Here is a 16,737-nt window from a genome sequence, read left to right as displayed (position 1 = left end):
GAGAGAGGGAGTAGCGTGAGCTGGCGGGTGATCAGTAAATCTGGTGAAAGGGGGAGGGTGGGGGAGAAAGGGGAGACATTGTAAGAAGCTGTGAGGTGATTGGTGGAAGGGGGAAAGGACTGAAGAAGGAATCTGATAGGAGAGGACAGTACACCATGGAGTAAATGGAAGCAGGAGGGGAAAAAGGTGTGGCTGATGGGCAGGTTGTGAATGTGGGGGAGGGGAAGGGTAAAAAGGACCAGAGGGATAAGGGAAAACAAAGGGGGGGGGGGATGTGAAAAAGAGGGGAGAGGTTACCGGAAGTTAGAGAATTGACGAATTAGCATTGATTTCTGGCTGACTGTTCATTTCCCTCCTCAGATGTTGCCTGAGCTGTTCAGAAATCAGCAGTTTCTTTAGAAAAGCTGTCCCCAGTCTTTTTGATGCCATGGTCCAATACCATTGAGCAAGGGGTCCATGGACCCCAGGTTGGGAACCCCTGCTCTAGAGGGATATGTCATGTCAATTTTAGGGAAGTGATGGAAATCAGAATTGGAATGAGAGAAAAGCAGATCATAATGAATCTTCAGTGGTCAGGTATTCTCTTGGGGGAGAGAGGCAGCAGGAACTGGAGTGCATCCTGGACACCTGGAAGAGACCAACACGAGGCCGTCACATTTACTGAGTGTGAGTGAGCTCGGGGATAACGGGTCTGGCTGAGGCTGAATGGGATTGGCACCTGTAGACTGAGACTTAGAGGAGAATGGAGGGGGGGGGGGGAGAGAGAGGGAGGGAGACAGAAAGTGGAGGGCATGGAGAGAGAGAGTGAGTGAGGCAGAGAGGGAGAGGGAAAGCAGTAGAGCAGTAGATGTAGTGTATATGGATTTCAGCAAGGCATTTGATAAGGTACCCCATGCAAGGCTTATTGAGAAATGGGATCCAAGAGGACATTGCTTTGTGGATCCAGAACTGGCTTGCCCACAGAAGGCAAGGAGTGGTTGTAGACAGGTCATATTCTACATGGAAGTCAGTGACCAGTGGAGTGCCTCAGGGATCTGCTCTGGGACCCCTACTTTTCATGATTTTTATAAATAATCTGGATGAGGAAGTGGAGGGATGGGTTAGTAAATTTGCTAATGATACAAAGGTTGGGGGTGTTGTGGATAGTGTGGAGGGCTGTCAGAGGTTACAGCGGGACATTGATAAGATGCAAAACTGGGCTGAAAAATGGCAGATGGAGTTCAACCCAGATAAGTGTGCAGTGGTTCATTTTGGTAGGTCAAATAGATGGCAGAATATAGCACTAATGGCAAGACTCTTGGCAGTGTGGAGGATCAGAGGGATCTTGGAGTCCAAGTCTATAGGACACTCAAAGCTGCTGCACAGGTTGACTCTGTGGTTAAGAAGGCATACGGTGTATTGGCCTTCATCAGTTGTGTGATTAAGTTTAGGAGCCGAGAGGTAATGTTACAGCTTTACAGGACCCTGGTTAGACCCAGAGAGGCATTGATCATGTGGATAGTCAGAGGCTTTTTCCCGGGATTGAAATGTCTAGCAGAAGAAGGCACAGTTTTAAGGTGCTTGGAAATAGGTACAGAGGAGAGTTCAGGGGTAAGTTTTTTACACAGAGTGGTGAGTGCATAGAATGGGCTGCTGGAGACAGTGGTGGAGGTGGAAACGATAGGGTCTTTTAAGAGACTCCTGGATAGGTACATGGAGCTCAGAAAAATAGAGGGCTGTGGGTAACCCCAGGTAATTTCTAAGGCAAGGACACGTTTGGCACAGCTTTGTGGGACGAAGGGCCTGTACTGTGCTGTAGGTTTTCTGTTTCTATGAGAGAGAGGGAGAGAGGTGGATGGGAAAGAGAGAAACGGACAGCAAGAGGGAAAATAGAGACAAAATGAATCACAGAGGCAGAGAGAGAGAGAGATGGAGGGAGTGGAGACAGAGTGAGTGAGAGACAGAGGGAGAAAGGGTGAGTGAGAGAGAGGGAGACAAGGAGAATATGTGTGAGAGAGAGAAAGAGAGGGGGAGGCATTTTGTGTTTTCACTCTGGATTATAATTAATATTCTCTTTGATTCCACCTGAATATGACTCTTATCCAATTATGTGTGTGTTTATGTGTGTGTGAGAGAGGGAGAGAGATTTTATATTTCATTCCAGATTATAATAAAACGGTTCCCCTTGTGTACCCCTCAATATGTCTTTTATCCAATTATCTTTCAATTACCACAATTTGGGACACGTGCGCGTGTGTGTGAGAGCGAGAAAGAGAGAGGGATAACAGAGTGCAGCCATGTACAGAGACAACTGTTGGATTAGGTTAGTGCTAGGAAAATGTTAAAAACACGTGCTCGGGTTTGATAGCGGTTCTGCACTCGGGAGATCTCTGACATGAATATATCAGGATATGGTTCCTTTACCGTCCCTGGATCTGAACTCTGAGCAATAAGGAATGCTGTGACCTTTACCCTCCCTATGACAATGAGGGATGTGCCCTGCCAACTAGGCTGAAATCCCTTGAGAGAGTGAGTGGAGCCCTGGCATAGTTACTGTTACTGGACGAGTATCCAAAGTCCTGGGCATCGATCTGGAATACAAGTTGTCAGGGTGGAATTTAAATTTAACTCGCTAAATAAATCTGGAATTAAAGGGCCAGCATCTGTAATGGAGACTGTGAATCCCAGTCGGTTCATTCATTTCCTTCAAAGCCTCTCACCTTTACCCGCTCTGACCAGTAAGAGGCTTGAGATCCACCAAAATGGTTGGATCCTGACTTCTCTCTGAAATGCCATTGGTTTCATAGAACAGGGAACATGACAGCCCAGTACCGGCCCTTCAGCTTGTCGTTTTTGTGCTGGTGTTATAACCTACTTTAAGATCAATCTAACCCTCCCCTCCCTCAGGGCCCTCCACTTTTCTATCGACCATGTGCCTATCTAAGTGTTCCTTAAATGTCCCTAAAGTACCTGCCTTGACCACCACCCCCGACAGGGCTTTCCCCATGCACCCACTATTCTCTGTGTAAAATAACTTACCTCTTACTTCCCTCCCTATACTTCCCCCCAATCGCCTTTAAATTATGCCTACTGTAATTAGCCATTTCCACCCTGAGGAAAAGTCTCTGGCCATTGGATCCATGCCTCATACCTCTATCAAGTCACCTTCCATTTTCCTTCGCTGTAAAGTGAAAAGCCCTAGCTCAGTCAGCCTATCATCATAAGACACGCTTTCTAAGCCAGACGGCACCCTGGTAAAGATTCTGTCCAAAGCTTCCACGTGCTTCCTATAATGAGGCAAGCGGAACTGAACACAATATTGCCAGTGTGCTCTAACCAGAGTTTTAGAAAGTTGCAGCATTGCCTTGCACTTCTGAAAGTCAGTCCCCTGACTACTGAAGGCCAGCTCGCACCTTCTTAACCACGCGCGCCCCCCCCCCCCCCATCAAAGCGTGGCAAATCTATGGACGTGGATCATTGGACCATTAGATTTCGGGGGGTCATTAGAGAGAGGCCACGGGCTAGAGGCTGCCACCAAAGTTCAGTGGACAAATCTATAATAAGAAAATAATCATCCCTCTTGTGTGTCTCAGATGTTAACTGTAAACCGCATGACCTTTCTGAACAAAGGCTCATTCCCCAGAACAGCTCTGCTTACTATACAAGGTTTCCATTTTTTGAGATGTGGATGATGGAGTATTTTGGAGTAGAGAGATGGTGGGGGGAGGAGAGTCGGTGTTTTTTTGAACGGGTTGCTTCCATTGTTTCGTGGCTGTCTGTGGGAAGACAGATCTCAGGCTTGTATACTACCGACATACTTCGATAATAAATGTGCTTTTGATCTTGATTCTTTGAGTCATAGACTTATAGTGCATTACAGAACATGAACAGGCCCTTCAGCCCATCTAGTCCATGCTGTTCTATAATTCTGCCTCGTCCATCAACCTGTACCTGGACCAGAACCCTCCATACCCCTGCCATCCATGTACCTCTCTAAACTTCTCTTCGATGTTGAAACCGAACCAGCACTCACCACTTCCTCTGGCAGCTCGTTCCGCATTCGTACCACCCTCTGAGTGAAGGCATCTCCCCCCCTACCCCCCGCAGGTTCCCATTAACCATTTTACCTTTCTCCCTTAACCCATGACTTCTGGTTCTAGTCTCACCCAACCTCAGTAGAGAAAGTCGAATTGATAACGAAAGCTGTGCCCATGTCCCCCTATCACCAGTAAATCACTTTCTCTCTGGCAGCCAGCTGCAAGGCGGGATGGTGATTCACTGTGTAACTAGCTCATTAACAGTGGTGTGGATGGCGGATACAAGTACGCATTCATCCTGTTGGGACCCAGCAGCGTGTAGATGACTTATGTGGATTAATGTCCCACAAATAGACTGGGATTTGATCTGGTGGCCTGAATGATGATCCCAGGAATCAGTCCAGCTTGATTTAGACCATCGGGCGGTACTCTACAGCGACATGCCCTTCAGCCCATCTGGTCTGTGCTGAACACGATGCCTAATTAAACTAAATTCCCTGCACATTTATGGGCCCGTCTAAAAGCCTCCTTAATGCCTCTATCATATCTGCTTCCACCTCTTCCCCCCGGTCAGCACGTTCCAGCCACCCACCTCTTGCTGGGACAAGGAAAAAGGGCTGCCCTGCATGTCTTTTTCAGCTTCTCACCCTAAGTGCATAAAAGATGCAAAATTACAAAGTAAAATTAATTATCAAAGCATATGCTATCATATATTACCTTGAGATTCATTTTCTTGCAGACATTTATGGGGAGGTAAAGAAATACAATAGAATTTATGAAAAGCTATCTATGTACAAAGCTGGCAAGCAACCAGGGTGTAAAAGAAGACAAATTGTGCCAAAAAAAATACAGAGTGCGTGAGTTGTAAAGGGTCCTTGAAGCTGAGTCTGTAGGTTGTAGGGTCAGTTCGGAGCAGTGGTGAATGAATTTATTCATGCCAGTTCAGTACTTGACATTTCTATCCCAGAATAAAGATTTTTTCTACCCTATCAATACCCCTCATAATTGTATAAACTATTTTATACATAGTTCATGCATGTTGTAGGACCTATACAGTATATACAGAAAGGTACCAGAAAAGGGCTAGTAATATCATGAAGGATCCCACCCACCCTGCCCGCAGACTGCTTGTGTCACTCTCTTCAGGGAAGAGGGTACGTAGCTTCCACGCCAGGACCACCAGACTCAAAAACAGCTACTTTCCCCAAGCAGTAAGGCTGATCAACACCCCCACCCACTAACCCACCCACCACTAATGCTTTATCATTTCCTGTCAGTCACCTTACTTGCAGGCTGTACCCAGTGTCACTTTGCGGACACACAGTAGACATGCATAGTAGCGTAGTGGTTAGCACAATGCTTTACAGTACCAGTGACCTGGGTTCAACTGCCTGTAAGGAGTTTGTACGTTCTCCCCGTGACCACATGGGTTTCCTCCAGGTGCTATGGTTTCCTCCCACAGTCCAAAGACGTACCAGTTGATAGGCTAATTGGTCATTACTAATTGTCCTGAGATTAGGCTGGGACTAAATCGGGGGATCACTGGGTGATGCAGCTTGAAGGAGCAGAAGGGCCAGTTCCGCTCTGTATATTAATAAATAGAATACATTCAGTCTATGTCCATAAGCTATCTTATGTATTTATATTTATTGTGTTCTTTATCTAATTGTGTTTTTTGTGCGGTATCAGATCCGGCGTAACAGTTATTCCATTCTCCTTTACAATTGTGTACTGAGGAGTGACATTAACCAATCTTTAAACTCGAATCTTGAATCAGGTCTTCACTCAGTCTCCACCACCCCAGAGAAATCAAGCCAGGGTTGTCCGTCCTCTCCTTATAGTTCATAGTCTCGAATCCAGGTAAACCTTTTGTCTACCCTACCCAAAACCTCCACATCCTTCCTGCAAAACAAAGGTGGAATCCATCACCGGGGACTACCCCCGTCCAGGACATGCCTCTTCTCATTGCGACCATCAAGAAGTGGTATAAAAGCTCGAAGACGCACACTTTTTTAGGAACAGATTCTTCTTCTCTGCCATCGGTTTTCTGAACCCATGAACACTACCTCACTATTTTTGCTCTCTTTTTGAATTACTTATTAATTCTTTTATACTTCTTTGATTCTTTTATTTATTTTTGGTAACTCAGAGTACACTTTATGTATTGCACTGTAATGTTGCCACCAAACAACAAATCCCATGACAACACACACAAAATGCTGGAGGAACTCAGCAGGCCAGGCAGCATCCATCGAAATCAATGAACGGTTGACATTTCAGGCCGAGACCTTCATCAGGATGGGAAAGGAAGGGGGAAGAAGCCAGAATCATGGTGTATGTCGATGATAATGGATTTCATGACATATGTCATTTACAATAAAACTGGTTGGGATTCTGATTCTGATTTGGATTGGGATTCGGATTGGAATTAGGATTCAGGTTCGGATTCTACAATGTTGTTGCAGGACCAGAATATGTTAGTGTTTTGTTTAAGTGCCAGAAATGATGGCTACAATAGGGAAGTGCCTTTACTGCGTCAAATCTTCTGTAATGCTCTCTCAAAACACTGGGTTAGACCTCTAATGGACCATGCCCCATGCTGGTAACCAGACTACAGGAAGAACTCCCAGAGAGGGTGTTGGTACTTTACTCGACTGCTGTTGGGATGTGGGTCATCGGCTCTGAGGTTACACCAGAGAAGCTGGGATTATTCCACTTGGAGTAGAGAAGGTTGTGAGGAGGTTGAATGCAGCCAATTGAAGGTCTCAAAAGCAGATTCTGAACCAGGTCTATTATCACTGGCAGACAGTATGTAGTGAAATTTGTTGTTTTCTGGCAGCAGTACATAAAATATACTATATACTAGAATAAGAATTTGTTTGTTATACACTGTGTCAAATGATGTGAGCAATCCTGGCATTTCCATAACCAGATTGTTCTGGGCAAATTTTCTTAAAGGATCAGTTTGGCATTGCCTTTTCTCTGGGCTATGTCTCTACATGACGGGTGATTTACAAATTTCCTGATATATATAGCAACAAAGGAACAAAAATAGTGAGGTAGTGTCCGTTCAGAATTCTGATGGCGGAGGGAAAGAGGTCATTTCTTCTGGCTCCTGTACCTTCTCTCTGATGATAATAATGGGAAGAGGCCATGTCCTGGGTGGCGGCTGTCTTTTGTGATGGATGCTGCCTTTTTGAGGCATCGCCTTTCGAGGATGTCCTTGAAGCTTGCGAGGCTGGTGCTCGTGATGGAGCTGCTGAGTTCGTAACTTTTTCCGATCCTGTGGTCCCTCCATACCTGGTGGTGATGAAACCATGGCACATCTGTAGATACTGAGAACTGTTTCCATTAAGGTAAGATCAAGGGAACAGGGGCACTGGTTTAAATTTTTAGCCAAAAGTGGTATGTGAGGAAAATCTTTTTCTTCATGGAACAGTTCTAATCTGGAACTCAAAAACTTCAGGGCATTGGAACAGAGTCATTCACTGCCTCCAGATGAGAAATAGATGGGTTTTCAAAAGGGAATAAATTGGTAAATTGGTTATTGTCACATGTGCCAAGGTCACCAAGGAGGAACGCCACCACCTGTAGGTTCCCCACAGCCTGCACACTGTCATAGAATATTAGAGTCATCCAGCACAGAAACAGGCCCTTCATCCCATCTCATCCTCTTCAACTGAGAAGCTTAGCTAGGCTAATCTCAGACACACAAGTGATCCTGCAGATGCTGGAAATCCAGAGCAACACAGACCAACCACTGGAGGAACTCAGCAGATCAGGCAGCATCCGTGGAGGGAAATAAAGAGTTGACATTTTGGGCTGAGACCCTTCATGAGGATGCCTACCTTTGTCCAGATCCTTCCAAATCATTCCCACCCTTGTATCTATCCACGTGCGTTTTAAATGATGCTATTGTACCTGCCTTTACCACTTCCTCTGGAATCTCGTTCCATGTACCCACCACGCTCTGTATGAAAAACATGCTCCTGATGAAAGGTCTAGGACTGGAAATTCTGATTCTTTATTCCTTTCCATAGATGCAGCCTGACCTGCTGGGTTCCACCAACATTTTGTGTGTGTTGCTCTGGATTTCCAGCATCAGCTGAATCTCTTGTGTTTATGATCTGATGCTCCTTAGAAACCCCTCATATCTTTCCCCACTCACCAATGTCCTCTAGCTTTAGACCTCCCTTTCTTTGGAAAGAGACTGACTATCTCTCCTTCCTCTGGCCCTCATGATTTTATTGTCCTCTACAAGGGCTCTTCTCAGGCTCTTGAGCTCCAGTGAAGTCAATCCCAGACTTGCCAGGGTCTCCTTGTAATTAAATTCCTTCTGTCCAGGTAACATTCTGTGCATGAGGTGAGTTCAACTGTCAGGCAAACTTCTCAAATCTCTCAAACACTGTGCCAAGAGTTGTTTTTGTTCTGCTACATTCCATCCAGCTGACGTTGACTAAGTGGTTGACGGTGGGGATGTTACACTGGGATGTTAGAAGTTGTGTCCTTTTTCTGACGGCCTGAGCAGGTGATTCACCCTTGGGAACTAACTCTACTCTTGGCACCTCCTCAACAGACCTCCCCGTCGGATAACGAAACGAGCAAGTGTCACCTTTTGTCTGATCACCGGGTCTCTGTGAGTTACCTGGAGGAGTCGCACCCACGAGAACGGACGGTTAGCGCAGCCAGCATCATTACCAACACCATGGAAGGTAAGGCCAATTGGGAGTGCGGGAGTGAAGGTATCCCTCGAGCTGGAAGGGGAGTCCCAATGCAGTCACAGTCTGAAATGTCAGCCGTCGCTTTCACTCCACCGACACTGCTAGACCAGCTGAGTTCCTCCAGCAGTTTGTTTCTAGGTGAAAGGGCCAAGTGGCTGGGTGACAATGTTGAACTGTATTTACCAATGGCAACAGAAGGTCTAAACTGAATGGGTGGTGTTTGTTGGTGTGCTCTTAATTCCCTTCACCAATGTGACCAGAATGGACATGCTGTGTCCACCCCCTCCTCCATCTCTTCCATGGACATGCTGTGTCTACCTCCTCCTCCTCCATCTCTTCCATGGACCTGCTGTGTCTACCTCCTCCTCCATCTCTTCCATGGACCTGCTGTGTCCACCTCCTCCTCCATCTCTTCCATGGACCTGCTGTGTCCACCTCCTCCTCCATCTCTTCCATGGACATGCTGTGTCCACCTCCACCTCCATCTCTTCCATGGACATGCTGTGTCCACCTACTACATCTCTTCCATGGACATGCTGTGTCCGCCTCCACCTCCTCCATCTTTTCCATGGACAGGCTGTGTCCACCTCCACCTCCTCCATCTCTTCCATGGACATGCCGTGTCCACCTCCACCTCCTCCATCTCTTCCATGGACATGCTGTGTCCACCTCCACCTCGTCCATCTCTTCCATGGACATGCTGTGTCCACCTCCTCCTCCATCTCTTCCATGGACATGCTGTGTCCACCTCCACCTCCTCCATCTCTTCCACGGACATGCTGTGTCCACCTCCTCCTCCATCTCTTCCATGGACATGCTGTGTCCACTTCCACCTCCTCCATCTTTTCCATGGACATGCTGTGTCCACCTCCTCCATCTCTTCCATGGACATGCTGTGTCCACTTCCACCTCCTCCATCTCTTCCATGGACATGCTGTGTCCACCTCCACCTCCTCCATCTCTTCCATGGACATGCTGTGTCCACCTCCTCCTCCATCTCTTCCATGGACATGCTGTGTCCACCTCCACCTCCTCCATCTCTTCCATGGACATGCTGTGTCCACTTCCACCTCCATCTCTTCCATGGACATGCTGTGTCCACTTCCACCTCCTCCATCTTTTCCATGGACATGCTGTGTCCACTTCCACCTCCATCTCTTCCATGGACATGCTGCGTCCACTTCCACCTCCTCCATCTTTTCCATGGACATGCTGTGTCCACCTCATCCATCTCTTCCATGGACATGCTGTGTCCACCTCCACCTCCTCCATCTCTTCCATGGACATGCTGTGTCCACCTCCTCCCCCTCCATCTCTTCCATGGACATGCTGTGTCCACCTCCTCCTCCATCTCTTCCATGGACATGCTGTGTCCACCTCCTCCTCCATCTCTTCCATGGACATGCTGTGTCCACCTCCACCTCCTCCATCTCTTCCATGGACATGCTGTGTCCACCTCCTCCCCCTCCATCTCTTCCATGGACATGCTGTGTCCACCTCCTCCTCCATCTCTTCCATGGACATGCTGTGTCCACCTCCACCTCCTCCATCTTTTCCATGGACATGCCGTGTCCACCTCCACCTCCTCCATCTCTTCCATGGACATGCTGTGTCCACCTCCTCCTCCTCCATCTCTTCCATGGACATGCTGTGTCCACTTCCACCTCCTCCATCTCTTCCATGGACATGCAGTGTCCACCTCCACCTCCTCCATCTTTTCCATGGACATGCCGTGTCCACCTCCACCTCCTCCATCTCTTCCATGGACATGCTGTGTCCACCTCCACCTCCTCCATCTCTTCCATGGACATGCTGTGTCCACTTCCACCTCCTCCATCTTTTCCATGGACATGCTGTGTCCACCTCCTCCATCTCTTCCATGGACATGCTGTGTCCACCTCCTCCATCTCTTCCATGGACATGCTGTGTCCACCTCCTCCACCTCCATCTCTTCCATGGACATGCTGTGTCCAGGTCCACCTCCATCTCTTCCATGGACATGCTGTGTCCACCTCCTCCTCCATCTCTTCCATGGACATGCAGTGTCCACCTCCTCCTCCATCTCTTCCATGGACATGCAGTGTCCACCTCCTCCTCCATCTCTTCCATGGACATGCTGTGTCCACTTCCACCTCCTCCATCTCTTCCATGGACCTGCTGTGTCCACCTCCTCCACCTCCATCTCTTCCAAGGACCTGCTGTGTCCACCTCCTCCATCTCTTCCATGGACATACTATGTCCACCTCCTCCATCTCTTCCATGGACCTGCTGTATCCACCTCCGCCCCCTCCATCTCTTCCATGGACATGCTGTGTCCACCTCCTCCCCCTCCATCTCTTCCATGGACATGCTGTGTCCACCTCCTCCATCTCTTCCATGGACATGCTGTGTCCACCTCAACCTCCTCCATCTTTTCCATGGACATGCTGTGTCCACCAGGAGAAGTTGTCTATCTCTTCCATCACCTCCTCCAGTGCACGAGCGTTTGTCTATTCACCCTGCAGATACCCAGGATGAAGTACAGTACTGGTCAGCCTTACACAAAAACATTTCTGAGGATGTTGCCAGGATGAGAGGGCCTGATTTATAAGGAGAGGTTGACCAGGCTAGCGGATCTTTATTCTTCAGAACATGGGAAAATTATGGGCAGCCTAACAAAAAAGTTTAATATTATGGCTGCCATAAAGAGCAACAGTCTTTTCCCCAGTGTAATGGGGGGGGGGGGGGTCCAAAACTAGGGGGATAGGTTTAGGGTGAGAGGGGAAAGATTTAAGAAGAATCTGAATGGCAGCTTTTCCATACAGAGGTTGGACAGTTTAAGGAACGAGCTGCCAGAGGAAGTGGTTGAGGCAGGTACAGTAGTATAATTTAAGAAGCTCTTGGATAGGTACAGTACTACATTTAGTTCAAGAGCCATGAGGTACTGTTACAGCTATAAGTCAGACCCCACTTGGAGTATTGTGTTCATTTCTGGTCACCTCACTACAGGAAGGGTACTATAGAGTGAGTGCAAAGGTGATTTACAAGGATGTTGCCTGGATTGGGGAGCATGCCTTATGAGAATAGGTTGAGTGAACTTGGTCTTTTCTTCTTGGACCAACAGAGGATGAGAGGTGACCTCATAGAGGTGAGGGGCATTGATCATGTGGATAGCCAGAGGCTTTTTCCCAGGGCAGAAATGGCTAACACGAGAGGACGCAGTTTTAAGGTCCTTGGAAGTAGGTACGGAGGGGATGTTTTTCACACAGAGAGTGGTGGGCGTGTGGAATGGGCTGCTGGCAGTGGTGGAAGTGGATACAATAGGGTCTTTTAAGAGCCTCTTAGATAGGTACATGGAGCTTAGAAAAATAGAGGGCTATGCACTAGGGAAATTCTAGGCAGCTTCTAGAGTAGGTTACATGGTCAGTACAACATTGTGGGCTGAAAGGTTCGTAATGTTCTGTAGATTTCTATGTTCCATGGAGGGGGTTGAACACAGGAAATTGGGACTAGCTGCATGGGAACCATGGTTGGCATAGACTGGCTGGGCCGTAGGGCCTGGCTCTGGTACTGCTGCTGTCAACGTGTTGCACAACAAAGTGAGAGATGTATGTTCATGCTGGCTTGAGCAGGGTACAGCATCCTGGTAGCGTAGTAGTTAATGCAATCGCTTTACAGCGCCTGCGATCACTGATCGGGGTTCAATTCCAACTGCCGCCTGTAACGAGTTTGTACGCTCTCTCCATGGACCATGTGGGTTTCCTTCGGGCACCCAGATTTCGGTGAGAATAATTCAGGAATCGTGAGGTGGCATGGGCTTGTGGCGGTTAGAGCAACACTTGATAATGTCAACTGGAAGATCAGATTGATTCCTGACGCTGTCTGTAAGGAGTTTGTATGTTCTCCCTGTGACCGGTGGTGTTCCTACGCGTGGTCCAGTTCTCTACCACATTCCAAAGACATCCGGTTAGGGTTAGAAAGTTGTGGACAAGCTACGGACGTTGGTGCTGGGAGCGTGCCGACACTTGCTGGCTGCCCCCGGCATTACCTTCTGCATTGGTCATTGATGCAAAACGAAGCATTTCACAGCTGGTTTGGATGTACTTGTGGCAAACAGAGCTAATGTTTAAATCTTTAAAGATGCAGAACTCGCCACAACGATGCAGTGACACAAGAGGTTCAGCAGATGCTGGAAATCCTGAGCAACACACACACACACACACAGTGTTGACTGTTCATTTCCCTCCACAGATGCTGCCTGACCTGTTGGCATCCCCCGGCATTTGGTGTGTGTTATTCTGAAGTAGTCGCCGGTGACGGGGGCACATGGCATGCTGTGCAAGTGTGCATTTATAACAATGCAGCCCTTCACATTGTTGCTACCCCCGACAGATCAGCCTGAATAGCGGCAGGCACGAGCATGGTCTGGGCACGTGAGCCGAATTGTAAAGGCATCGGAAGTGGGCACTGGGTGTTATTTCCTTCCTGGGAGGTGCAGCTACCACTCAGGGTGTCATGCAGGCACTTCTGGAGGTTCATAGGCCAGCAAGAATTTGCTCAAAGCTGGCTGATACCAGCATGCAGCTCTATTTGGATCAACACACAGGATATTTTAAGATTTAGTTTCATTTGGAGATACACCACGGTAACAAGCCCTTCCGTCCCAACGAGCCCGTGTCGCCCAATTACACCCATGTGACCCACTGAAGAAACCAGACCCTCTGGAGGAAAACACTGTCATGGGGAGAATGTACAAGCTCCTTACAGACAGTGGCGGTAATTGAACCCTGGTCACTGCGCGGTAAAGGGTTGTGCTAACTGTGACCATGCCACCCAGTGCAGGTTTGAGTGGCCAGTCTCACACGCAGAGGGAGTGTTGACTTTTACATCTGGTGAATGAGGAGGTAACGGCGTGACTGGAAAAGATGTCGAGACCTTTCTTATTTAACACTCAATTTGTCAGAGAGCGACTAATAAGATGAATAAAACATTGGCCTTCATCGGCTTTCGTACCCTGGAAATAACAGCTCAAAGGTTCAGCAGTCTGGCAGGCTGAAAGTGGAAGGCGATTTAGAGGTAGTTCCTCATCTTGGTCAATGGGCTTCAAAGTTCAAAGTAAATTTATTATTAAAGTACGCTTACGTTCCCATATACTCTGCTACCTGGAGAATCATTTCCTTGCAGACATTTGCAAGGAAATACTGTGTGAATGTGTGAAAAAACTGTACATAACTGAAGACTGGCAAACAAACGATGTGCATAAGAAGACATACAATGCAAATATATGAGAACACGAGTTAGAGTCCTTGAAGTGGGTCTGTAAGCCTTCGAATCAGCTCAGAGTTGGGGTGAGTGAAATTATCCACGCCAGTTCAGGAGCCTGATAGGTATAGGATCACCACTGTTCCTTCTATGACTCCAGGGTATTGAAGTGCCAGGATCTCCCTCAAGAGTCTTCATAAGTACCGGTATTTTGGTGTTAATGTTGGAACTGGTTTATAATTGTCTCATGCGCTGAGATGCAGTGAAAAGCTTGTGTTGCACATTGTTCATTAAGGTAAAACAATGACAGAATGCAGAACTGTAACAGCTACAGAAAAACAGTGCAGTCATGGCACAGCAAACTTCCTCCAGGGTCCTGGTGGTGAAATTCCAAGGAAAACTAACCTCCCGGAGCCATTCGGAATGCAGGTGCAGCTGTAGATTTCCTTGTCCGACATCTGATCTGGGCCAAACGCTCTATCGGCATCGCCAACCCTGGGGAAATACTGTGGGCTCTGCGCTGGAGTTCTGCTTTGAATCTTGGGAAGACTGTGTGAGCGGAATAAGGCCAAACGAGACGGAGCCACAGGGTGAAAGAGATTTGGAGAGAAGGTGCAATAAGATGCCAAGATCCGTTTCTCTTCAGATCTCAATCTAATTAAATCAGGGCATAACCAAGAGTGTAGCAGAGAGAAGCTCAAATGTAATAAGGCTGTGTTTGAAGATCACAATTTAATACTGCCTTCCTCTGCTGGCTGGAAGATTGGGCTGCTCTGTTGATTTTGGGAGGTGGATATTTGTTGGGAATTAGCACTGCCGTGGGAGATCGCTACTGTCTAAATTGCATTAACACCTTGAATCCCAAAATCCAGTAAAAACACAGCTAACTCTGCAAAGAGAGCAAGAAGGGGAAACAGCATCACGGTCATAGAGTAATATAAGACCATAAAACCAAAAGATATAGGAGCAGAATTAGGCCATTTGGCCCATCAAGTTTGCTCTGCCATTTCATTATGGCTGATCCAATTTTCCTCTCAGCCTTAATCTCCTGCCTTTTCTCCTTCCCCTTCATGTCCTGATCAATCAAGAATCTGTCAACCTCGACCTTAAATATACATAAAGACTTGGCCTCTGTAACTGCCTGTGGCAACAAATTCCACAGGTTCACCACTCTCTGGCTAAAGAAATTCCTCCTCATCTCTATCCTAAAAGGACAGCCCTCGATTCTGAGACTGTGCCCTCTGGCCTTAGACTCTCCCACCATAGGAAACATTCTCTCCATACCCACTCTATCAAGGCCTTTCATCATTTGATAGGTTTCAATGAGGTCACCCCTCATTCTTCTAAATTCTAGTGAGTACAGGCCCAGAGCCATCAGACGCTCTTCACATGACAAGCCATTCAATCCTGGAACCATTTTTATGAACCTCCTTTGAACCCTCTCCAGTTTCAGAACATCCTTTCTGGGATAAGGGGCCCAAACCTGCTCATAATACTCCGAGTGAGGCCTCACCAGTGCTTTATAAAGTTTCAACATTACATCTTTGTTTTTATATTCTAGTCCTCTTGAAATGAATGCTAACATCACATTTGCCTTCCTCATCACAGACTCAACCTGCAAATTAACCTTTAGGAAATCCTGCACAAGGGCTCCCAAGTCCCTTTGCACCTCAGTTTTTTGTATTTTCTCTCCATTTTGAAAATAGTCAACCTTTCATTTCTTCTACCAAAGTGCATAGCCATACACTTCCTGGCATTGGATTCCATCTATCATTTCTTTGCCTATTCTCCTCCTGTAGCTTCAGCACTTCCACAAAACTACCTACCCCTCCACCTTTCTTCATATCGTCTACAAACTACGCAACAAAGCCATCAATTCCATCATCCAAATCATTGACATGTAATGTAAAAAGAATCAGTCCCAACACCGACCCCTGTGGAACACCACTAGTCACCGGCAGCCAACCAGAAAAGGCTCCATTTATTCCCGCTCTTTGCTGCTCCCTGCCAATTAGCCACTGCTTTATCCATGCTAGAATCTTCCCTCTATTACCTTGGGCTCATCGCTTGTTAAGCAGCCTCATGTGTAACACCTTGTCAAAGGCCTTTGGAAAATCTAAATACACAACATCAACCAATTCTCCTTTCTCATTTGTTTATCCTGCTTGTTGTTTCTTCAAAGAATTCCAACAGATATGTCAGGCAAGATTTTCCCTTGAGGTAACCATGCTGACTACAGCCTATTTTATCATGTGCCTCCAAGTATACTGAAACCACATCCTTCATAATGGACTCCATGGTGTTGGCGCGTGGCCTAGTGGGCAAGGCACCAGACTAGTAACCTGAAGGTCACTGGTTCAAGCCTCAGCTGAGGCAGCGTGTTTGTGTCCTTGAGCAAGGCACTTAACAACACATTGCTGTGCGACGACACCGGTGCCAAGCTGTATGGGTCCTAGTGCCCTTCCCTTGGACAACATCGGTGGCATTGAGAGGGGAAGGCCTACAGCTTGGGCAGCTTGGTCTCTCATACAACCCTGCCCAGGCCTACGCCCTGGAAACTCCAGGCGCAGATCCATGGTCTCTCGAGACCGACGGATGCCACCAAGCTCCCTAAACAATTGTGGTTCATTACACAACACCCAGTCGAGAACAGCTGATCCCCTTGTGGGCTCAACCACGAGCAGCTCTAAAAAGCCATCTCATAGGGACTCTAGAAAATCCCCCCCCCATCCCCGAATCCAGCACCAACCTGATTTTCC

General features: G+C 47.4%; 1 protein-coding gene across 4 annotated transcripts in view; it reads left to right on the top strand.

The window, feature by feature from the left end:
* scn5lab (sodium channel, voltage gated, type V-like, alpha b) overlaps positions 1-16,737 on the top strand; it is a 583,358-nt gene that overhangs the window by 351,256 nt on the left and 215,365 nt on the right. For all 4 annotated transcript variants that reach the window (XM_073054976.1, XM_073054978.1, XM_073054975.1 and 1 more), the window contains one exon: positions 8,593-8,728. In XM_073054976.1, coding sequence (XP_072911077.1) covers positions 8,593-8,728 — 136 coding nt within the window. The remainder of the gene's footprint in view (positions 1-8,592; positions 8,729-16,737) is intronic.

Source organism: Hemitrygon akajei, chromosome 8 (genome assembly GCF_048418815.1).
Source record: "Hemitrygon akajei chromosome 8, sHemAka1.3, whole genome shotgun sequence".
Classification (NCBI taxonomy): Eukaryota; Metazoa; Chordata; class Chondrichthyes; order Myliobatiformes; family Dasyatidae; genus Hemitrygon; species Hemitrygon akajei.
The sequence above is the reverse complement of the archived record's forward strand: the minus strand, read 5'-3'. Positions and strand labels throughout refer to the sequence as shown.